The sequence below is a fragment of the Nomia melanderi genome, chromosome 4 (assembly GCF_051020985.1).
Source record: "Nomia melanderi isolate GNS246 chromosome 4, iyNomMela1, whole genome shotgun sequence".
Lineage (NCBI taxonomy): Eukaryota > Metazoa > Arthropoda > Insecta > Hymenoptera > Halictidae > Nomia > Nomia melanderi.
In genome coordinates, this window is record NC_135002.1 from 7,216,032 (window position 1) to 7,241,130 (window position 25,099).

The following is a 25,099-nucleotide window of genomic DNA, read 5'->3' on the forward strand; positions in this document are numbered from 1 at the left end:
GTATTCCAATGTGTGGACACAATGAGATCGTAGAAGCTTGTTAAAAAAAATGGGTCGATCGTCTTGCAGTACTATTTTTAGTGAAATTCTCTATTTGTAGTATCATTCCATTATTATCCAGTATAATCATACAATCACCAGTGACAACAGAAAAATAAGAAATCAAAAAGAAAGGACAAAACTTTATCATACTATTATCAGAACAAAACCGAACCAATTTCTAAAAGAAACAATATTTCTCAAGCCACTTACGCTCCACGATAATCAATCAAAACCTACCAACAATTCACAAAACCTGCATAACCACACAAGCAACTCACAAAATCCATTTCAGCAATTGAACCCTTTAAGCTACCCAAAGAAAGAAGGATTGCCCCCGAGAAAGGATTAAAAACGGCTCCCCAAAGGTAATTTCCTTCATCGAATCAGCCCAATCGGTCTCCAATCTGATCGATCGATGGATCGGCCAGCGTCTGTCCAGCTACACAGCTGTTCCACTTAAATCGCGGTGGCATTGTCTCGGCCCATCAATGTCCCGGAAACGCGGTGACCATCGGCATCGGGGGTGGCAAAAAGGTGAGAAAAACCGGTGGCGCGCGATAATCTGTGCGACAGAGGGACACAGGCTCGCGGGCGGCCGACGTTGAGGAGCGCGGAAGAGGGAACAGCCGGGAGAGAAGAGAAAGGGACACCCTCCACCTGTTGATCCCGGCGGTGTCGTCGGTCCGCCATGTCGACGAAGGAGCCAATCGTGGGTGTCCGTGAGCCGCGGACCATAGTGGGAGAGGAGGAACATTCCTGGTTGGCCGATCCTTGTTTCCACCGCGTCCCACGGGGCTCCCGGCTACTCCGCGGTTCCCGATTCCTCCCTGGCTCATCCCAGACTCGACGACAGCGAGGTCCTGACGGGATCCGCAGCCAGTCCTCGCCAGAGTATTAATCAAACAGCCTGGTGGTGTTCAACGTTCTCCACGTGGGACACGGACAACGCGTCATCCGCAGTGAAAGAGGCTGTAATCCAATAAGACACCGGGGATAATCGCTGGAAATTGGCTTGAGGAATGAGCCAGTTAGAAAGTCTGTTAAGAGTCAACTTAAATCTGCTTTGATTTTATGAACCCGAGGGCGAGGAGAATTAGTTGGGAGGCTTTCAGTTTTGGGACGTGAGCAGTGAACGAAGATTAAGAGGATTCAGAGACTCGAAGGATGTCGATGAACGTCGAAGAGGATTTTTGTAGATTGAACAAGGTGGTTTTTTATTGTTGACTGGGTAATTGAAGTTGATCGTGCGGTGCTGAGTTTCGTTGGCCACGTGATTGAACCTTGCATGGGGTGTGTTTTGGAGATTGGACGTGGGAGTTCGGATAATGATGCTGGAGGTTGGTGGGAGACGGTTTTCGCTGATAGTGGAATGGTATGAAGTTAGAGGATCGATGAAAGGGAATTGAAGATTGAGATTGAACGTTTCTCGAGGTTTCTGGAGGGATCGAAGGTATTGCCAGTCGAGATGTCGTCGAAAACGCTGCACAACGAGCATATCAAGAGGCCGATGAACGCGTTCATGGTGTGGTCCCGCGGGCAGCGACGGAAAATGGCACAGGAGAACCCGAAGATGCATAATTCGGAGATCTCGAAGAGGCTCGGGGCCGAGTGGAAGCTGCTCAGCGAGAGCGAGAAGCGGCCGTTCATCGATGAAGCTAAACGATTAAGGTGAGACACGATTTTTTATTAAATAACCTTCAGTTGATCGTACGTCTGTGAATCTTTGAACACAGTTCCAGCTGGTTTCGAAATTTATACGAACTACGGTGCAAAGAATAATAGTACAATTTTCGTGAGAACTTGGAAGTACCTTACATACAAAATTTCACGGTTTACTATAAAGATGTATCCATCAGTGATCATATTCCTTTTGCTAAGATAAAATCCTTCAAATGCCGATAATCTTCTGAGCTTGTACATTGATAAATTGATAATTTATCTTCATTCACCTCGTAAATAGGAAACTGATAATAATATTATAATTCAAAGGTGTAATACAAAGAATTTAAACGGATCGCGCAGGAAAAAGATACCACTAAAAGTAAACGAATCGCAGAATGGCGAATAATTAACTTTTCAATAAAGATATTCATAAATTCCAATCACGCGTGCATTCAGCGAGTATCATCTTAGCGGCAGATGAAGCCATTCGACAACGTTTCCGTATCGCTTTCAATCGACTCGACGATTTTTCTTTGCGCGCTAATTGCTCTTTAGTCACGGCGGCCGCCCGAACGAAAATTATCGCGTTGGGGCGTATCTGCAATAACCGATGGGGGGACCCCGTACTTCATAATACGGTACATTGTTGCTGGAGCTAAGAGCCGCGGCTGCACCTAAGCCAAGGGGTGGAACAGGGGTGAAGTAAAGTGGTATTTACGGTGGTGGAGAGGGGACAAGCTCTTTATTACGACCCTGAATATTTAATCATTGTTATGAGTTTATTTAGTCCGGCGAACGGAGAACAGGTCCGTGAGGCTTCAATATTTTTTTTATCGTCCCCTTGATTACTTCGTTCACCGGGCGAGATTAATTCCGAGCGAATTTCTGCAACGGTAACCACATATTTTCATTTATCTTCAAAATCCAATTACGCTGTTGCATACGAAATCGTCGTTTTCCTAATGCACTTAGAACATCTTGAATCGAACCATAAAAAAATGGTAGCCAACGCTATCGGTCACACTCGACTGAGTTCACGCGAAATCAAATATTCAATGAGAAATCTCGAAAGAGCTAAGACACTTGATTCCCCGTATAATTTCCGAAAGATTCATCTATTTCCTTTTATCCATTATCGGCCGGGGTCGTCGTTTACCCAGCAAACATCCCCGCATTGAAATAAACGTCCCCGTTATCGCGTGGCATCGGATGCGCCAACGTAACGCGCGTTCGGGGATTAAGAAACGGTGGAAAACGAAACGAGCGATATTAAAGGATCGTAAAAGAGAAATAAAGGGTTGGAAGAGGGCGAGGAAGTTAGAGGGAATAAGCATTAATTGGAAAGTACGACGCGGGAATGACTGAATCCTAGCTTTATCATGGTTTCCCCAAGCGCGGAAAAAGAATGAAAATAAAAAAAAAAAGGAACGATCGGGTATAGGCAATTGATAGGAAGCAGCCCGCGGCCGAATACGAACTTGCGCGGAATCGGCGGCCGCGACGATTGGGCTCGTAAAATAAATAATGGAATAATAAAGTCGTTTCTTCGGGGGTGGGGGAGGAGGAAAAAACTCGCGTCACCGTCGATTCGCTTTCAATTGGCCAAGTGCGCGTTTCACCGGGCGGATCGGAGCTTTTTTCCCCGAAAAGTAACAAAATGAATCGATTCGGCCGCGCCGCCCTATATCGGTTCAATGTAACGTCGAATCCGCTTTCCCCCCGATGACCGTGAACGACCTGTAAAACAAAAAACAAAAAAAAAAATAGAAAGGGAAAAAAGAAGGAAATCGCCCGTTGATAGTTGCCCTGTGCCGATCGAATTTATTTTCTCCTTTTTCCCCGTTTTTTATTTCATTTTTCATTTCTCTGTGATCCGTAACATTTTGCATCTAAATCCTTGCATGCCCTCGGACTATACTTTTTTCCCCATTGTTGCGCGGCAAGTATTGTTACGGCGAGATTGAATTGCGGAGAGGCGAATGGGGTATTGTGGATCTTCAGATACCGTTTGATATAGGTGTACTTTATTTTAGGGAAGAGTTTGGTACCTTTTCGAAGTTTATATGGATCTATTGTGGATGGGACACAGCTGATCGCAGTTTAAAATATACGTTTAGCTTTCTTTGAAAAAGTTCCATTCGGCTGTGCGAAAAATTGCAACAATACGCCGGACAGTGATATTCATTTTACGCTTTGCTTGCTTCGTGAACGTGTACGAGAAATATTCTCGCAAGAAGTCAGCTTCTCTTTCACTGTTGCCGATCTACTCTTTCGAACATTACAAAAATACAAGACCTATGAAAATTAAAGTCTACTGCTCCATTCTGAAGCTTCAACCAACATCGCACTGATTACCTTCCAAAAACCACCCCCGACTTCGATGTGAAACGCTCCGGAAAACCATCACCCGAATTCAATGCCCAAGAAAACGAAAAACACCAAGCTCACGCGAATTACACCCCGAACACCATAAAATCCTCAACTTAAAATGACTCCCATTCATCTTCCTGCCTACCTCCTCCGCCCTACCCTCGTCAGAGACAAAACAGAGGACCCAAATCCAGTATCCTCAATATTTATGCCAACCGCGAGAAGCTTCCCCAGAAAGTCAGACTGTCGCAACCCCAAAGTTCAAACCTCCTGATGAGGGTGCACGGAGGGGGATGAAAATTTCGGAGGTGTGTAACGGCGAATCCGCTTTTCTGGCGGACGGCGACGGCGACGTTTGGTAACAGTGTGGCGCGTCGCGCGGACGGTCGTAAAATAAAGGAGGGGCGGCGGGGGTGAGCCCCGATAAAAGTCGTTCCCCGGGAGCCGCGCGCGTTCCTGGCTCCGGGAACGGGTTCCCCCCGCAGCGGTGCCGTCACTGGCCCGACGTAATCTGTCCGTTCGTTCACGGCGACTCACAATGTGGCCCCCGAGATAACAAATAAAGCCCCATTGTCGCAATTGTGTGGATTTAAAAGGATTTGCGCGCTCCTCTGCTGGCCCCTACCCTTACCGTCCCACAGCCCCTCTCTGTCTGCGTCTCCCTCACGCTCTCTTTCTCTCGTTCGCCGCCCCCCGTTTCAACCCTCCGCGACTGCTCGTTGGCTGTGCCGCTGCCACTGCTGCTGCCTGTCCGATGATTCCCTCCTACGATCCCTCTTTTCGCCCGGGATTCCGCGCCGTTGTCTCTCCCGGTTTTCGTTCGGAGGAAAGCCGAAAGGAGACGCGGAGAACGGGAGAATTAAAACGGTGTCGCGGAAATGGAGGAACGCTCTTGCTGCGATTCGGGGCTGGCGGGGGGTTCAGTGGTCTGGAGAGTTAATTCTTGGAGGTTGAAGCTTTGAGGGTTGACGAAGATCGTTTCGATCGAAGGGCTTGCTAGAGTAATTATTGAACGAAATATTGGGTCACTAATGCGTTCGTTCGATTGTTTTGCGTATTTGTAACAGAGGTGATGTGCGATTTGTAACTTGGTAATAACGTTTTCGTTGATCGTTCTTTTCTGTATTTAATGGAAAGGTTAAGTTCTAACGAGGGTGGAATAGTAAAACACTATGTACTAGTAATTTGACGAACATTGAAAGATTATCTAAATTTCTATTTCATTTCTAAACTAGTGAAATGATCAACTATATCTAGATTTTATATACTTGGAAAAAATAATTCCAATATTATGAACCTCCAACCCAGCAACCCCCTAACTCCAACCTATTATTCATTCCAGTTTGCCCGATAAAAACGAATTACTTTTAAATAACATACAAATGAAGGCACAACAATGACCGCGGAAGGTCTCGTTGCCAATGGGGGTGGGCAAATTCGAATCGCGAAAGTTCACCGCGCGTTGGGATCGCGAAAGTCCGCGCCGGTCGTTGCGGCACAATGACATTTATGACGAATCGTTACACTAATGACATTCGCGGAGCACCGGCGGACAATCGTGACTAATTGTTATTGTTTCTTGTTGCGGGGGCCGCGAGCGCAGCTACCGCGCGGCTTATGTCCACCGATATGATATAACGCGTTGTTTATCGCGCGGTCGGGAGCGCGGTGTTGGATGCTGGGAAGCGGCGGCGGCCGCGGCGGCCGGGAGAGAGGGCTCCCGGCGAATTGTAAAGATTACGCCCGATGTTTATGCATTTATGCTGAATTATTGTCGGCGGGACTTTACCGATGTTTATGCTGATTTACGCTTTGTGCTATCTGCCGGGACACATTGTCCCGGAATTATTATTCCGCTGCGTCACTCTCGCCGCGAGGAACCGAAATTTCGGATTTCGCGAAATTTTCGACTCCACGGCCCCCCCAGCGGTTCCCAGCTGCCCCACCGATTCGTCATTCTCCCTTATTCGAACCGCTGATTCGAGCTCGAGCGTTCGTTAAACGAGATTTTATTATTTCGACTTTTTCCGAAATGTCTTCGACGATGTCCGTTTGAAATTCGAATTTTGGAGAACCTTATTGAGAAAACAGAATTGCGGTGAAAGGCAGTTTATCCTTTGTGTTTCCAATCGGAGATTGCGAGACTCTCGAACAGGAAGTATATTTTTCTAAAACACAATTTATTGAAGTGACGAGTAACTTAATTCTGATGACTGTATTTTGAACCCATCCGAATCTATGATAGTGAAATTTATAATTCTTTATAATATAAAGAAAGACACACGTTCTTGTCTGAAACTCCATACACACCAAGAGACGGCTAAGACGACCTACAATAATCATTCGAAAAAAGTGGATCGTACAAATCTCGAAATAATATCGTAACAGACACCCCTAGCTCGGGAGAAGAAATCGAATGTAACGCAGCTTATTGGGCATATCACGGGAACACACGTCGGATATCAAGCTCGAAGCGCCGCTGCGAAGTCCCTTCGACGGAATGCTCGAAATAATTCGAGTGTGCCCCATTGTGCAGTAGTTTCCGGGAGGATTCCCCGCGAAGCGAGTCGCGGAAGGCGGGGAGGGGGACAGAAAGAAAAACGCGAAAAAAAAGGGAAGAGTCCCTGGTCCGTGGGGCCGGCCGTCTCTCTCGCTTTCTTTTATCTACACGAGGCGAAGCATAAATAAGGACTGCGTTTGTGCGCCTCTTGGATACATAATGGAGTATTATGTGACGTAGATACCGCGGGGCTCTGACTCTTCCCTCGCCCCCTGGCCCCCACACCCTCAGCCAGCCACGAGAAGCGTCGGCTGCGCCTCGAGCCCGGGGTGTGTGTACAAGATATTTACTACAAATACCCATGGTGGCCCGTATCGTGTTCTAGCACCATGATAATACGTCCCTTTGTACGGATAACGGTGTCGAGAGCAAAGTTTACTGAATCCTGAAGTGTCTCGTCGCGCGATTCTTCGCGTGATAACGCGCGCCCCTGGATTATCGAAGGTAGATACCGGTGCAATCATTGTCTAAGCAAGAGGACTACCCTGTGGGAAGGTGGATTTCACGTCACCGTTCGGGTTTCGATAGGAACTCTTCGTTTATTCGTAGGAATATCACTGGTTCGTATACGTAGGAACTCCTCCGGCGCCGTGTATTTATGGGATTAAAATATATTTATAACGCGTTTCGCGAATCCCGCGAACACCGTCGCACGTTAAACGTTGCTCGGATTACGCTGCCCGACCCCTCGGAAAACTATTACGTTCCCTATCGCGAAACTATTCAATTAAGCCACCCCTGCTATGTTCGAAGGCAAACTACCCCTCTGACCTGACGATTGCAGATTCCACGGTGGATCCGCGATAACGAGGGATGATGAGAGATTGTCGGTGGAAAAATTCGGATTGCGGACGATTGAGACGGGATTTCTTTACTGCGGCTGCTTAGCGTATCGATCGTGGATATTGTCAATATAAAAATTCAATATTACCTTTGCGCTTAAAGGAGAACAACAATCGAAAGCAGGGAAGAGTCGTAAGGATATTCGCGAATTCCTTGTTCCATTCTGAAATGCTTCCTAAACTGAAAAGGAATATGATTACTCTGCCAGAGAATTCGAATTCACAGATCCGATCGCTAAAAGCAACGAATCATTCGATCTTGAGTCGATCAACAGAAACAACCTTTTGATTCCAGGGCCCTCCACATGAAGGAGCATCCAGACTACAAATACCGTCCCCGCCGGAAGCCGAAGTCCCTGGTGAAGAAGGAAAACAAGTTCGGCTTCTCGATATCGCCGCTGATGTCCTCAGGTGAGACTCTGAGCAACATATCGAGAGGCCTGCTGCCGCCGCTGGCACCTCCGTCGCACCACACGCTGATGAGTCACGAGGACCTCAAGATTCCCCGTTTCTTCCCGCCCTTTCCGTATCCCCTATACCCAATCCAACACAAGCTAGGAGAAGAATTCAACGGTGGCAAACTGGCCGCGGACCTAGCGTTCCAGGCGCTGTACGGCGGTAGCACGTTCTACTCGAGCCACCAAACGATGTCCTGGCCCAGTCTATCGACGACTACCTGTCTTCAGCCGAACTGCGGCTGTCCGAGTCCGCCAAAGGATCCAAAGAGACCTTATCTGCCCGGCAAGATCGAGGAGAGACCGTTCCCCAGCCCTGGCAAGCAGGAAGACGACGGTTTCCCATCAGACAGAGACTCCAGCAGAGAAGAGTCTAGATACAGGAAAGTGGAAGAGGATAGTTTCTCGCCGTCAGCGGACAGGCATCAGGAAGACAGGTCCCAGGATCGTTTCTCGTCGTCCTCTTCGTGCTCGCCTACCGATCAAACGGAGAAAGTGGTCGGCCATGTTGCCCCGAGTACCGCCAAAGTGGAGAACGCTTTCTCAGTTCAGAATCTAACATCCTCTAGCTCGAACTTAGGCGCTCATCGCGGACACGTCATATGAAGGCCGCTTCCGGTTCTCCCGGACTTCAATTTCCGGGGGAACCTGGTACCACCTGGATGGCCGACTACCGACTGGTGGAGGGTACCGCCGATGCTGTCGCCCATTCCGCAGGCGACCGTCACAAACCTGACCGCGCCGAAGGAGGACGAGGCGCAGTTCCAGGACGACCAGCAGAGGAACTCTGTCATGGCCAGGTCGAGGAGCATCCATATCGCTAATGTACAGTGATCGGTGACTACGAAAAGTACTTAAGGTAGCTAACAGCAGGTGCAAGAATCGAGGAAGTGTTAGAAAGATGATGTTCCGAGAGGACGAGGTTCGGACACTTTGCCAGAACTTAGAGGATCCGAAGGAGCCTCTCGCGTTTTGTGATAATTGAAACGCCCAAATTCCCTGCCGTACAGCATGAGAAAGTTTGCATAGTTGGACAGTTGAAATTCCCGAAGGTCTAGTTGCAGAATCCAGAGTTGGCTAGCAGCAACTGGAAGGTCCAATGTACGAAATACGGAAAGACAGATTCTAAGAGTAGCAATCGAGAACCGTGAAGACGAGGCGTAGGACTTCGAAAAGAAAAACCTGTTGCGTTATGAGATCATTTCACCGGTCAGCATCATCTTTTCTACAGTCGTCCACGGTGAACTCTGAGCCTAGAATTCTCGATGACGATTAGGCACGGGAGCCACGCGAATTTTCAAGAGAAATCACCGTTACCGATGGAAACAGGAGCTCGCAAAGAATTCGTTATGCGAGGCCGACGATGGGACACCAAAGTCGAATCGATAACTCGCCACGGCCGAAATCCCACAAAGAGAGGCGAAAGGGTCTTTTCTGCTAAAGCGTGTACAGAGAGACGGCGCAGGATGCCAGAAGAGTCCAATTTTGATGAGATAACCAACCCTCTCGGTGGCACATATTACGCCCGCGCACATGCAGAGAAATACACACGCGCACACACATCCGAACACGCACGAACACATACACGGGGATAGAAAGAGCGGGCTCGTAACGGGAGGAGGGAAAAAAAACCTCTTCGGGAGAGAGCGGAGGCAAATCTCTTCTTTGGTAGCCGGCCATGCGAAATAAGCCAAACATTCTGAATGCTAACGTAGATGCGACAGCGGACCTGTGTACGCGTTTCAACCCCCGCCCCCCTCGAAAACCCACCCCGCGAGATGATTTCATTGCGCGGCGGTGGCCGGCCGTTGCGCATCGATACTGCAACTCTCCAATATTTCCTCTTTCTTCGAATGAAGCTGCGCCATTCGTTCCTACCTTTCTCTTCTCCGCGGACGCTTCTCTGCGCTCGTAATTGCTCGCACTTTGAAGGGTCATTTTGGTAAAATGTTCGAAGACGTGAATGGTATTTGTGATATCTCGATGTGTTATCTTTTTATGCGTTGATTGTTTCCTTTATTTTTAGATTGAAACGGATGTTGGTTTGGAGTTTGAAAATGTTGGTTGATTGTTACGAGTTTCTTTGAGTGGAAGAGGATTGCTGAAGTTATGGGTGGTTTTTATGGATCACATCGGAATCGGTAGGAGAGGTTACGATAGTACAAGTGGAGAAATGCAAAATTAGTAATTTTATTACGTGTTCTACTTATTTGAAGTATCACTGTTCGCTTGTGCGGATAAGGATTGTTGATCTTTATAAAGATTGCTTCATGCCTCTTCTACGTTAATTGAAATTAATAGAGAACATACAATTTTTATTAACGACTCCATCCAGTCGCAAAGTGACCAATTTACTCAGAATTCGATTCGAAAACCTGCTCCTGCCACAAACCTCTTAACATTTAATCGAATTTCCATGAATCTTCACAAAAACCACCCATAAAGCGGTCTTCGCTCTCTGTTAAAACAACCGAAACAAGGAAAAAGGCAAGTCATGCTTCCTTTTTACTCCCCAGATGAGCGTACAGCATAATTAATTCAAGGGTCCGCAATTAATACGACAGTCTATAATCACGAACGCGAGCGCGCGCGAGCGTCGAATAATCGGCCGATACGAATAAACTGTTCAATCTCGCGCAAATTGTTTGCATTCTACCAGCGAATTGTTGAATTCGTTATGAACCGGCCCGTCGCATTGTCGCAGTTTTATCGGGCTGTCGATTTTTCCGGCGATCGACGCTCGCGACGCGACCGTTTGTCCGCGCTTTTCCAAAAATGTTGCGCGCCCACGGGGCCGTTCGCGCTTGGCCCGTATTTTCACCGAAATTTTCGACACCCGCGACACAAAGACCAACCCGTGCTGTCAGCAGACCAGAATGGAGACTAATTTCCCGCGGACACTTTCGCCATAGCGTGAGAAAGAGAGAGAAACAGAGAGAGACAGAGAAAGAAGGGGAGGAAATAACAAAAAAAAAATGTATACTAAATCGTAACGATCGTAGGAAATCGGCGTGTCCCGTGGCATGCGCACGGGAACGCGCGGATTTCAATGTAATTGTAAAGCGTATCTAAAGGATAGGACACGTATCTTTCCAGTTTATTCACGTAAGTTCCTCGGCCATCGTTCGTTGCCGTGAACGAAGAACGAAGACAGTAGAGATCGTATAATCCGTCGAGTTTCACATTTTAACCGGGGAACGCGACTTCGCGTTCCGATCATCCCCACCACTGAGACGTCACGCACGTAATTATTGTTAACTATTGCTGTAATATAACGCGACGTTTGTAAATAAATTGAAACTTAACCGAACCGCTGGCTGTTTTTATTTCGTGTGGAATGGAGTCCTCGCGGAGGAAGAATTTTGATGAAAATCATTGGTGAAACCAAAGAGATTTTTCAATAAACAATCAGAAAGTTTGCCATGAAATCTATAATACTAAAGGTTGTAATAATATATCTGCCATGTACCTTTATTACAAGCATTCAAATTTTCTTTACGAATTCAGTCTCCACTTTTGCTACTTTTTCATAGAGAAATTAATTGAGACTGTTCGAAGTTCTATTAAATTACACATGAAAAGGAACTTCTCTATATTAAAATTTATATTTTACTGCTCCTTCGTTTATCGCGACTATCTTGGTATACTATATACCTGCCATCGTCGATAAAGTAACGTGATATGTTCGCGTCGAGAATCGATTCGCGAAGCGTTTCATGAAAATAGCTTCCATTGAATGGGTCCTTGACACCGGAGCTCGAGAGGACTCGATCGAGGAAGATCAAGCGTTTCGCGTAGAAGAGACACCTAAGAGTTCGCAGTGCTAATCGGAGGCTATGTGCAGGAATCGTCGCCGAGGAAAATCTCGAATCCCGAGGTGGGAGAACCTCCACGCCTCCCCTACGACCCTTGAACAACCCCTCCGTTGCGTCGTGTTTTATTTCTGATAGCGACGCCTCCGTCGCCGCGGCGAGGACATTATCGCCACCGCGAAGGACCCTTTCTTCCCCCATAAAGGCAATCACGCTTTCTTCGTGGCGAGATAACAGCAGAATGGAGAGCCAGAAACGTCTCCGTGCACACGAGCGAATTTCTGGACGATTCTATAATTCTTCGCTCGCTCCGAATCAACGAGCTCCGCGCGATCCTTGCGGCTCGTAGGATTTTTCGAAACCGTTTCCTTTAGGTTCAAGGACAATTATCTGCAAATAGATTTCGCCGAATGAAAAATATAATTGCAATCGTGTAACGAAGATAGTGGAAACATCGATCAACCCTTTATTCTATAAAACGAAAAATTGATATTGAAGCAGATATGATTATTCAGCTTATATCGAAGGAACGTACTGTTCTCTAGTTCTCAAAATTCCTGTTTACTTGTGTAATTTCCTTCTTCGCTGAAAAATCATTAACAGTAGAGTAACATTTACACCTAATCCAGAGACATAAACCCTCGACTTACTTTGAACGATCTAAAAATTCTTCAATTCACGTCAATAATTTCCCCAAAATCGTCAAACAGATCCTCGAGCTTCCAACATTGTTCCAATCCAGAATCCCCCAGAATCCCCATCCAAAGGAACTCGCTCGCAAGCTAGGCCAATTCGTAGAAAAGAGAGAAATACTTACGAATTCGCTGCCCCACCCCCGCCTTTCCCACAGGCGTCACGCTTAGCCCCATTTGCAAGATGAACCCCGCCGATTCCACCCCACGTTCGCTCGTCAGTCCCGCTCGCGGTCGAACGCCGAAAGTCACATCCCTCGGAAAAATCCATCGGGTTATAGCGATTCTGTCCTAGAAAAGGGGAAGAGGCGTCTTCGCGCTGGCGAGAAGTTTTCCACGGTGTGCACAAAGGGCGCGAGGCGGCGGCGGCGCGGCGGGGGTGCGAGGGGGTTGGCTGGGGCGTCGACTGCCGGCCAAAGGAGTCTAGGCAGCTCTCCATTAGTATGCGCGGAAGTGCCGCTCGCTCGATTGTGGGAGGCATTGTCGGGGAAGAATGTCCTCGTTGCTGAGCTCTGTACCAGCGGAGACTGGCTTCTCGGTAAGGAGGCACGGAATCCAAGTCAAATGTAATCACTTTCGAATCGGAACACCCCGCCGCTCGCGCGCGCGCCGCGTCTATGTACTCACGGATCTCCGTTGCTCCCGGTCGTTCCGGATCTTGAGGATTTTAAACGCCGCGGACGCGTATCGCGCTGCGTTAACACTACTCGCTGAATAGCTACTGGATTCTGATCGGTGGTCGTATCGACGTATGTTCGAACGTCTGCCAAATCGAAATTTTTAATTCCTCGATACAGGAAAATTGTGAAGTTCAGTATTTAATACTGAGCTTTGTGAACGTGAAATATTGGAATAGCTTCGGAGATTAAAATAGAGGTTTGTGGTTCTCGTTGAGGTCAGATTTGGATTTGTCGAGTTAGGAAGAAGATGTTGCATTGTAGTGTGAATGATATTGTTTGTGAGATCGGAGATTAATAGTTTCAGGTGTTCTTGATTCTTAGGGAATTGAGGAATTGTTTCTCAATTAGCAGCTTAGGGAATTACGATGTATAAGAAGAAGATTGTAATGTTATAGAATGGTAACTGCTGGATAGTAGCAGATCTAAGAAACTACAATATACCTCAAACGAGAGGAACAGTAGCATCGATACCTTGTATCAGCGATTTTTCAAAGATGTCGATCATTTTCGAAGATTCGAGAGCAAGGAATCGGATAATGTCGGAAAGAAGGCGTCGCGTAGCTAGACACGTTAATTGCGCCGGTGCGTAATTATATAAACGCCTTTGCAGTCGCAGCCGGGACACGGGGGAGGGCCGAGCGCGTCGCACGAATCGTTTGATTGCGGAAAATGACGGGCGACGATGGCGCGAGTGGAAGTTTTGAGTGGGCGTCGGTCCTGGCAGACAATGAGGCATTCAGGGGTGGCATTGTCAGGCCGACAACTGTGTTACCGTAGACAAACCCGAAATCACCGGCGCTATCGCCGTCCCAGATCCGATTATGCAAATAATAAAATGCAGTGAAACGGGGGTTGCATCGAAGAAGGCTGGAAGAGGGTTGCGAGAAGTTTGTTAATAGCTTCAGTGTCGCGTGACCGGGCTACTATCTTCTCTAATTTTTAATTTTCGTTAAACGGCTTACCTTCGTTTCCACCTTCTCGTCAAACTATTATAAAATCATCATCCGTCGAAAGCTACGGGGCTAAATCCTGATAAGTCACTATTGAATACCATTTAAACTTCCTCCTCGACCAATTAAGCGACATTAAAAGTAAAACGAAACAATCTAAACTATCATTATAAATCTGGATTAAATTATTATCTGAAGTTCGTACAATTAGTCCACGAAAATCCATGAATATCGCCTGAATCCTCGGTACTTACGAAAAGTCTGCTATTGCTTAGCCGAGGTTGGACGGACGTTACGTTCCCCGATTATGCCAGGAGACGATTAATACGCTATCGGCGAATGTTTCCGGATTACACGTGTTCCGGGCCGGTGCGAATCAATTGGCAAAAGTGGGTCGGCGCGAGTATTCGTCTGGAAACTGGGTAACAAGGGCGATCATTGGTCGAGGACCGTCGGGGAACGGATCCGTGGAGCAGCGGTCTGAGCCGAGCGGCCAGAATGCCGGATATAATTATGCATTAAGGGTCGTCAAGTCCGGCTGAAGTTGGTGAACTTGGTTAATTAGGAACGGCAGTCAGACGCCGCCCGGCATTGTCCGGTACTGTTGACTTCCGGCCTCTTCTCGCCGCCTCCGAACCGGGCGGCAGTCGGCGCGGGTTGATTGTTTCATTGTTTCCGACCCCACTGTCAAATGCCGCCGCGTTGAATGGGGTTATTGTTGTTTCAGGCCGCGGCGCAGGCAATCCAAGGGTTTTCATGATCCCACCCGACTTGCAGTTTAATGTAGAGGCATGTAAAGGCACGGGGTAGCTCGAAATCGCGTTACTTTCTTGGAAAACTCTAGCTATATAGTGTCTAGGAGGCGATCGGATCGGTGACACGCGTCTGAACAATATTGATCTTTTTCTAGACATCAATTCTCCGATTGCGTTATCGCGATATAGCGATACGTGCAATGGTTTGATCAATGTTGCGAGTTATAAAGGATTTCTGTGTGTTGCAAAGGGAATAGACTTCGAATAGAGACTTTCGGAAGGCGCTTAGGTTTAGTTGGAATGTGGTATACTGAACATATTGTAGATTAGACAATGGAAATTTGTATATTGAGGTTTCTAATAGAATTTTAAACAATACGATATTCTATCTTATTATAGATAATCAAAATTGTTATCCAGAAACTCCCACTTCGCTCAATTTCCCAGCTCCAATCGCAAACAAGGTCAACTTTATTTCTTCCTATATTTCACAGATTCTAGAAAACTGCGTCGAATCTCAAATTCGTTAACATCTTTACATCAATACACTTTGAAAATAAAACGTTTTCGCAAGAATGTCGCAATACTAACTGTCGAAGAAACGCAGACATTCCAGCTAACGCAATAGTTAACGCTAGAACTACCGAACAATAAGACAGAGCTATTTGTGATTCGTTAGAAGAATTAGGAAAGCAGATTTCTCGAGGTTTAAAGAGCTTCCTATTGCTGCACCTGCACAAACGCAGGAATCCATTTTGGAATTTCTTACGAAAGCATCTTTATCATCTTAACAATGGCAGTTCTAGTATTAATAAAAGGCAAGAACCTCCTGACATCAGTTGCAAAGTTCCCGAATCCCAGCGATCGCCGGCGATGTTCCCGGTAACAAATTACGTTTTAAAAGACTCTCCTTCAGGACGCGGCCGGCCAGTTTATCTCCATTCGTTCCCGGCACTTTTGCAGGCCAGTGGCGACCGCTTTTCGGGGACGTCAACCACCCGGGAACTAGTAAAATACTAGGCGGGGGCAACATTTCACGGACGGATCTCCGTGACCCGGACCGCGGCCGATACGATCGTCGCATTTCCCGTGGACGCTCATATATAAGGCAAACTTATGCCGAGCGTAAATTCCCTGGTATTGGCCATGGCTATCTTATCACGGCTACGCTTTTCCAAGGCGCCCGATAGACCATGCCCAGACATTATGCGAAATTGAAAAACCGAAAGCGGCCGCTGGCCGCCGCCACGACCACTTCCGGTTAAGATGAACGGAGGGCTGGTCGCGCTCGCGGGATTGAAATCGGTGGATTGATGGGGGTTCGCTTGATAATTTATGGTTAGAACTCGTGGAACGTCGTTGCATTGGAAAATGTGATTTTAAGGGTTGATTTTTGCTAAATGATCGGAAATAAGATAGGTAATTATGGATGTAGCAGATGCGAATGTGATGTTGTGAGTTTTATAAGACAATTTTATTGTGTTCTGTGTAACGAGTGTTGTAATAATGCTCGATGATTTGTTGTTGAAGTCTTTGGAAAGTTGTTGTATTTAAAAAGTTGATTTTAAGAGCTAATTTTCCTAGGTGATCGCAAATAAATGTAAGATCAATATTGCCTTTCCACGGTACAATTTTATCATTTCCAATACAACAAATTACTTTCTCTGGCAAAGTCAATATATTTAATACTAGAATCATTTACAGTAACTAATAAACCTCGAATAACTTTTATTCACGCCTACAAAGTCCTCCTTAACACTAAACCTATCAAACGAGTCAAAACGACCCATCCCTCCATTTCTTCGTTCTGCAATTATTAAGAAAAAACAGCTGTTTCTCCGAGAAATTATTAAAGAAATCGATTTAACGATACGCAAGTTGAATTATAAATCGACTAAAGTCTCAATAGATGCACTCTAGGAGGAATTTCAAAAAGTCAATTTAACTGCTCAGTTTCAGTGTTAACCATCAATTACTCAACGAAACTACCAGATACCACAGTCTGACTCGAAAACTCCGTATCGAAGGTTCGGCCGAGAAAGTCGATCAACCGAAGAATCATTTCCGTTGAGCCCCCCGTGCTCCAGACGTGGGCGAGCAAGAATCGTGGGGTTTTCGGTGGTCGGTGGGACGTTAGGATGGCGGAAAGAGGGAAAAAAGGAAGGGCCATTCCGCAGGATACTTCATCACGATTTAACGCCATAAAAGTCGAATAAGGGCCCGGTGCCCGAACCGTTGATGCCCCGGGACAACTTTCTCCCGCGGATTGGAAACAAAATGTCGTAAAATATCGCGACGATCCGCCGCGGTTCCTCCTTTCGCCGGCTGGCCAATCAGCGGCTGCCCCGGCCTCAGACACGCTTTTCCCTCCCGTGTTGTACCGGGTCACCCGGCAGCGACGGATATAAAATCGTCGGAGGGTGGGCGGCTGGCAGCTCTCCGCGGCGGCGGTAAATATAAATAAAAATGGAAAGCCGGCCATTATGGCCGGCGGAAAGTATGACGCATACCGATACCCGCGGCTGTTTCAAATTGATATTTTCGTGAGCGGCCCGATGCGGCGAGCACATTCTTTCCCGGCTCGTTCCGGCCCTCACTTTTCCCTCCATCGTTTACGAACCTTCGATACTCTCCTTCGTGGTTTCCGGTCCTACGGTGTCGGTCACTGACCGTCGCCCGTTTGATACTTCAGCCACCGGCGATTATTTAACCCTAGAGGAGAGTTCTGTAACGCTTGGCTCGCAGACGTTTATCGTTGTCCGTGTATTTGGGTCTTGGAAATTATAGATTTCGAGATAGACGGTTAGGATTCATATTGGTGTAACTGCGCTGATCAAAATCTACGCAAAGGTTTGCCCAATAATGTTTGTAAAGCTCTATATAGGTCAAATTGATAGTACTCCGTGAACCTAGTGTTAAACTAATGTTTTTTCTTTAATTTTTATGAAAGATCGAATTGGACGTTGAAGAGTTAATTATTAAAATTGCAAAGATGTATCGATCTCTCGTTATTTAAACAATTGAATTATAATTCATATCTTTCGATAGCTTAAATATCAAAGCTCGAAGTTGCCATTACAACATTCGAGTCGCAAAGGGTCGGTATCCGCAGTTAAAGAGCAATGATTAGTAAGGAAGTATTTCTTTATCAAGTTTTCGATAGCGACAGCTTCTTTCGATAAGAATGTTGCTTCAATAAGGACACAGATCTTCCGCTACTCACGCGACACCTTCACTTTCCTCTGTCTCTCTCCCTTTTCTCCTAGGTCCTCGCCGAGCGAATTGATTTTATTTCCTTTCGAGCAGACCCGGCTTATCGCGACACCTTGGGCCCCGCTCGTCGACGATTCCTTCTTCCGACCCGCTCGAAAAGTCGGGCCACTGTTCTGCGCGCCACTTCCGGCATCCCCTGGCTGCTCGGATAAATCCCTGACCAGCGAATTCCATTTTGGAGAAAGACGATAGCTGGTTGACCCGAGACCCGGTCGTCGTTCGATATTTCTGTGACGATGATTGAGGATCTTCTGCTGTGGCTTCCTTTATCTTTTGTCTAGTACCAGGATCTCGGGCATAAATGATTGCTTACGGTGCTTAGAGTTTGGTTTAGGCCTCTAATGGTTTTTGTTCTATGCCTTGTTGATATTCATGTTTTCATGTAGAGCTAATAATAAGAACACGAAGAAAATTGTTAATTGATAAGATCTTCGGACTGTAGAGGTGTCGCCTTCTAGAGTTCTTGAAAATAAACTTGACAAATGGAAATTCGACTTGTTGACGTTTTTTTTAAATTTGATTTGTGGGGGTAAAGTATATACTAAAAATAGTAGTTTACTATATTTATAGAATCAGAATAGAAGGAAATAAAGTTCAAGAGTTGTAAAGATTTTCGAATTATTCAGGTTCGAGTTATCGAAGTTCTACCGCATTGAAAATAATCTTCCTGTGTAAGATATTTATTACAGTAAATTCTGAATAAAGTATTAAGTTTTATTAGTTAAGAAATGATCATAGGATAAATATTTCCCCTGTACGCTTGGTGTTTGGAAAAACTTGATATCCGTATTCCATGAACTTGCAATCGAGAGCTTCTGCGAGTTTTCCAAATAGAGGTCTAATCGATTCCGAAGGTAATAGTCGATGGCAAATTGTCGGCGATACCTAACATCGCTCGAGTAGCGCCAATAGTCCAAGCAAATCGCTTGACAAATACATAAACTCGCGCAGACTCGCGGTCATTATCGTTTCTTGTGACGATCCACTTTTGGTAACACGCTCGTAAATATGCAAACGGGCCGAGTGCCACCGAGAACGCTCGCGGAGTCTATCACTGACAATTTTTGCCGGAGACGATGGAAATTTTTATATGAATGTATCGCGAGTCGCAGAGGCTCTCGTAAAACTTGACTAACTGCTTATGAACTGGAATCGTTTTCCATATATTCGCACCTTGCTTTCAATTTTAATTTCCGACGAACAAATTGATGAAATGAAGCATACGAATTACAAAACCAAACGACTTATATGTACATATATAGAAATATATATATAAAACAACCTTTCTAAATCCGATTGAACCCTCGATAAAATGGACAAATGTTTACTATATTTCAATTTCTATTAATTCATACTTCACATCTTCTGTGAAAATATATTCTAAATCTCCTAAGTCTCTGTATATTAACACAATTTCTGTATTCACAAAAATCCACCGTCACCGATGAAACGAAAAGAAGGGAATTGGGAAAATAGGGAAGCAAAGGGAGGCGACGTGTCGCGTCGCGAGCGCAAATTATTTTTCACATGGCAACCGTACCCGATACAAGCTCAGGAATCCATGCACCAATGGATATGCAGCCGAGGTAAAATATAATGCAACGTTCGCTTCTCTTCTCTTCTCTACTCTTCTCTACTCTGCTCTTCTCTTCTCCGCTCTTCTATTTCCCGTGCGGGGGCCAACAAAGGAGGGATTTGTCGCGAAGCGAAGCTCCGCCGCCGACAAAACCTTACCCTCCCACCCCCTTCACCTGCCTATTCGTACGCTTTGTAAAGCTTTTAGCCCATTACGAAAGCGTATGCGTTCGGCTCGTCGATTGGTGTAATGCTATTCTTGCTCGCGAACATATTTATGCCGCGCCGTTCACACGTATTTTTTCATATTTCAAATCGCACGTTACATCAGAATATCTTTCATATATCCTCTTTCTTGCCAGTATTATAGAATTTTGTCAGGCTACAATTATTACCTCAGAATTTAGTGTTTATTTCAAAGTGATTCATTGGAGACGTCGAAACAGAAATCAGTTAATAGAAAAGAAATTTCATCTTTGATACGTATTAACTTTGAAATGAAGATATTTTTATTGAAAAGGACTTAACCTTCGCGACTAATATAAATTACTATTCTCCGGCTAATTAATAGGTTCGCCAAGAGAAACGCCGAAATGTAACTTTCACGTTAAAATTCAATTCCACTGGAAGAATCATTCGCACGTTCACAGATAAAACTTCCCGCCGAAGTTCCCGCGAACAGCGCATCGCCGTTGCGATTTCGAAGTCGAAAATCCGCTTTCGCGTAACGAGTAATAACAATTTCTTTCACAATAAAGAGGAACGAGCGCGCGATTACTTCGCCGGGCCCGATACGCGTGTAATTAATATTGTACAGGTGACAACCGATACAAAAGGGCGGGACTCGTTCGAGTCGTAACAATCCGGCCGGAATATCGCATTCAGCTGAACGGCTTATAATCCAAACAACACAGCGACGCCGTGCAACAACGGGCTCCCATTAAAACGTTCGAGGGAGAGAGGGGGGGGCGAGAAAAGCGGAGAAATGAGAGAGGAGCGGAAGGTAGCCGCGGATAAAGTGATTCGCGGCAATTAATCTCCCTGTAAGCGATAGCGTTTTCATTTTCGCCGGTGCCCCGCCGCCGCTTCGGCCCTGGAGAATAATAATCTATCTTAAATAACCCGCAGGGGGTTGAAGCGAGGCTCTGAACGAGCCTCCATCGCCCGAGAGACGCTGCAAGATGCTACGGCCGAAGTAAATGGCGAGAGCTAAAGTAATCTCGGCCGAGAATTCAATTACTCGCGGTAAGTGAGGCCCCCGAGATTTTAAAACAGAAATTATGCTCGACGTATTAGTTGCACGGACTCTTCTTTCTCTCTTCCTTCTTCGGTGAAGTCTATCGTTCAATGAAGTAATGACAGTTTTCAGAGTGAAGGGGTAATTTGTGTTTTATTGGTAAAACGCGGAACAGTTGGGACGTAGATGAAATTGGAACTTGGAGAAACTGGAGCCCAGAGAAATCGAAGCTTAGGAAGACCGAAACTCGGGAAAATCGTATCGTAGAACGATCGGATCTTTGGAAAACGAAAACATGGGAAAGCTAAAATCTAGGGAAACCGAAACCTAGAAAATCTAAAGCTCGGAGAATGTAAAACATAAGAACCTAAAGCATAGAAAGACTAAAAGTCCAGAACCTGGGAAAATTGGAACGCAGGAAAACCGAAGCCCACGAAATCCAAAACTCGCGAAGTTGAAAATCCACAGAAAAGCAAATAGAAGGTCGTACACCTCCATTCCCCTGAACACGAGCCATCACGATCGTTCCCTTCCGTCTCGGACAATTAGAAGTCCTTCGGTCCGTCGCGGCGGACAAGCCGCAAGGGCCGTCGATCCAGACCGCCGCGCCGCCGATCCTCGATCCTCGATCGTCGAACACTTGCGGAGGGGTTGGCGAGGCCGGGAATAGGATAGGACCGGAGCGTGAAGAGGCAGTTATTGTGGGCGCTGGCGCGCGTCATTTGATCGCGCACAGTGGAAGCCTGTGTGTGCACCATTTCCCTCCTGCCAGGCTTGTCGCCCAATCCACCACCCCCGCCTCCTCGGCCCCTCTTTCGCCACCCACCCTCCAGTACACCCACAACAACACCCCTTTCCTCTCTCGTTTCGCCCGCGCCACGCCGACCGTCCGCACACCCCGCGCCGCCATCGAAGTTGCGCAACCCAGCCCGCAGGAAGGGTAGGTGGGCCAGCGAGAGGGTGGAATTTACCCCGCAGGCCGGCCAACCTAATGGAAACAAGAAATTGCGGCAAACAGCGTTACCCACGCCTCGACGCCCCGTAAATATCGCGACCGAGAGAGACAAGCTGCCGGAGAGGCAGACGCCGAAAGCGACTGGCCTCTGTCCTTGTCAAAGGATTCTGAGCTGGACTCCGGGGGGCTGGTTGCTCGGCCGGCGAGGGTGACGACGTCTGCGACGTGAAACTTTACGCCCGGTTGTTCCGTAGACGGTTCCCGAGACGATCATCCCCTTCTCGCGAAACTGACCGATCGGTTGATTCCGATGATTCGATTTTCACGGGGAAAGGAAGGGTACTTCGTAATGTGGTTTCGATGTTTTGGGAAGGGAAAGATGGAATGGAAGGTGTTTAACGGTGTGTTCATGGACAGTTCTTGTATAGTTTACTTTATTGTTTCTGGGAAAGATGGTCTTTCATTTGGCTCTTCGATGTTGGTGGCTTGAAAGTAGATTAGAAGACGCATTCCTGTAACTACACTGATCAAGATCGATGGGAAGATTCAGTGAATAATGTTTATGAAATTTAACATGGGAGGAATTGACGGGTAAGGTGAACTTAGTATCGACGGAGCTTATTTCTACTTTGAGTTAGGACGTAAGGATTGATGATAGGAAAGTGGTACTTCATTCGAAGCGTTATGCAGTAAGCAGAGGTTGTCATATGAGGTAATTGAAGTTTATAGTGGTGATTATTTAGGGAAGCAGATCTTGTGAATTTTTATGTACTACCTTTCGTTGTTCTAGATAGTTCTTCGGAGAAGTGACTTTACCCTTTATTTCGCCGATGAACAACCAATCAATCGCAGTTTCTGGTTTGCGGACAACGATCGACGATGAGTGTAATTTCAACAGTGGGGAAAGTTACAATGCGACAGAACGACCGTGACAATAGAAACAACAATCGAAAGATACTTCTGTAATGCAGGTTCCGGGCATTCGGCTCGGTCGGTCGAATCGCGTTGGCCGCCGTCTATTTATCTGGGTCCCCGATAATCGAGTTATCGGTGCTTTCTTTTCATTCGATACAACCGCCGGCAAGAGGTATCGCTGACACTTCCGAGAGATCGACTATTTCGAGTGCAATTTATTAGAGAAACTCGCGGGGACATCGCCGTCCGCCCTATCGGGAATCTCCTGTGTTTGCGGAGAACGTTTGGTCTCCAAGCAAAACTTTAGATCGCGCGATTTCTCCTCGGTGGTTAGGTCGATCGGTGTCGCAATGTTTCGTTCCTATTTGTTCATACGCATTGTTCGGTAATTATCATTAATCCCTTCGAGTATTCCTGTTAAATTGATCGCATTAAAAGCGATTCCTATATCGGCAATAAAATCTCTTTTCTCTAGATATAAACAAAATAAGAGAAAGGATTGTTAGCAAAGTATTAGCACAATATTTTAAAGTATATACGGTACATAAAATATTAGTATAACACTTAATTATCAATCAATTATTCCATTAGCATAATACCTAATTATTATCTATTAATAATAATTAATAATAAAGATACAATTTCATCGAACACTTAATATCGACAAAACCCGCAATATTCAAAATTGAACAGCACAAAAAAACAACCTACACAGAAACAGTTCCCGAACCATCGGAATAATTTCAAGATTTCAATCATTCCCAAAAGGTAATCACATCGAGCGCTTATATGATTCATCGTACAATTAACAATTTCAAAGAATATTTCACGTTGCAGTGACAAAAACGGTTTGTTTCACGCTCGCCTCGAGATGAAACAACCCAAGCGCGTAACGAAAGAATCGCCGACATCTTCGAGAGGGGGTGGTCCGCGGAAAAAGTCGGAAGCGGAACGCGGAGAAGGGAGGACGGGCGTTGAATGTCAAGTTTTCAATCTGCCATTCTATCATTGACAATTTCGCGCAAATGGGATCGCGGTGCAAGGGCGTCGAGGCGTGAACCCGGCGCACATTGGCGTTAAATAAGAGTAACCCGGCGAACGCGCAGCCATGACATAATTGCCTGTGAAATCGCCAGATAGATTCTGCCTCCTTGTTCTGCGTTTCCATCCTGTATTTTTGCAAACGGCCCCCGACCGACCGACCCCCCGCCCCCCCGTCGTTGCTGATGCCATCCAGTCCGCCGACCGCCTCGAGCCGCGTAATCCCACGATCGAATTGCAGCCACCGTCGCGAAATTGTTTCGCATCAGGTGCCGCGGATGTGATTCGCCGCGTGAAGCTCTCCTCTCGCCGACCATTTTCAATTTTCCCGCCAGAATCTCTTTAATTTTCGGACGGGAGAGGTTGAAAAATAGAACGCTCCGAGGGGAACGTCGACAATTAGAGATGGATATTTGTTGGGTATAGGAATTCATTTTTAATTGATTAACCCTAATCGTACCACGTGTTTTTATAACGAATCATAACCGGGACGTGACTCTCAGTCACTTATGACAATAAACAGAATGATGCAATATGACATAACCAATAAATTTAAGTAGAAAGTTCGAACGTGACTCGAAGTCACATTGGGGTCCGATTAGGGTTAAAGAAAAATTATTAGTGATTTAAGTAGACCATCTTTTAATCCTTAGTTCGTCGTTACTTTCGATTGTTCTGTTTTCTGTTTTATTGTTTATGCGCAGGCAGAAAATAATAAAGAAACATCAGGGGTTTACATTTGAAATGGATTTGTAATTGATTGATTGAAGAGGCACAGAGTTCATTTTGCAACTTCATATTACGTGTTTATTTATTTTATCTTTCCTTTTCTTATTTCTTCGTTCTTATATATGTTTGCTCAGTTTCGATGGTGAAATTGAATTAACAATTAAATAGAAATGGTACTAGAAGGAAGAATATAAAGAAATTGAGGGTGACTTTTTCGAAGTAAACAGGTCAAACCCTTTTCTTCTGTGCTACAAAGGCAGCCCCATATTTTGACCAGAGGAATGCATTTCCGTGATTCGGTAATCGCCTTAGCGCGGCTCCGACCACCGTTACTACCTTATCTTGTACGGCCCGCGGGATACAGAGAAAGGGAATGGGGAGAACAGAGAAAGATGGCGCTGATTGAAACACAGTTGAAAACCATCTGAAGGGATTAATGTGTTTTTTGGAACCATCGTAAATGTATGTAACAAACCGTAATCAAATTATACCGAGAACATTACTATCGAAAACTGAGAACACTTTAACGATGCTTGTTCTATCATTTCTTAATG

General features: G+C 46.0%; 1 protein-coding gene across 1 annotated transcript; it reads left to right on the forward strand.

The window, feature by feature from the left end:
* Window positions 1-884: 884 nt before the first annotated feature.
* Window positions 885-8,771, forward strand: LOC116435063 (uncharacterized). Its single transcript, XM_031994175.2, has 2 exons — window positions 885-1,710; window positions 7,772-8,771. Exons 1-2 carry the CDS (start codon window positions 1,508-1,510, stop codon window positions 8,535-8,537), a joined length of 969 nt encoding a protein of 322 aa, XP_031850035.2. The 5' UTR covers window positions 885-1,507; the 3' UTR covers window positions 8,538-8,771.
* The last annotated feature ends 16,328 nt before the right edge of the window (window positions 8,772-25,099 follow it).

Coding starts and splice junctions, on each gene's coding strand:
- LOC116435063 (XM_031994175.2), top strand. CDS start 1,508: ATGTCGTCGAAAACGCTGCACAACGAGCATATCAAGAGGCCGATGAAC. Junction 1,711..7,771: donor GATGAAGCTAAACGATTAAG/GTGAGACACGAT, acceptor TTTTGATTCCAG/GGCCCTCCACATGAAGGAGC.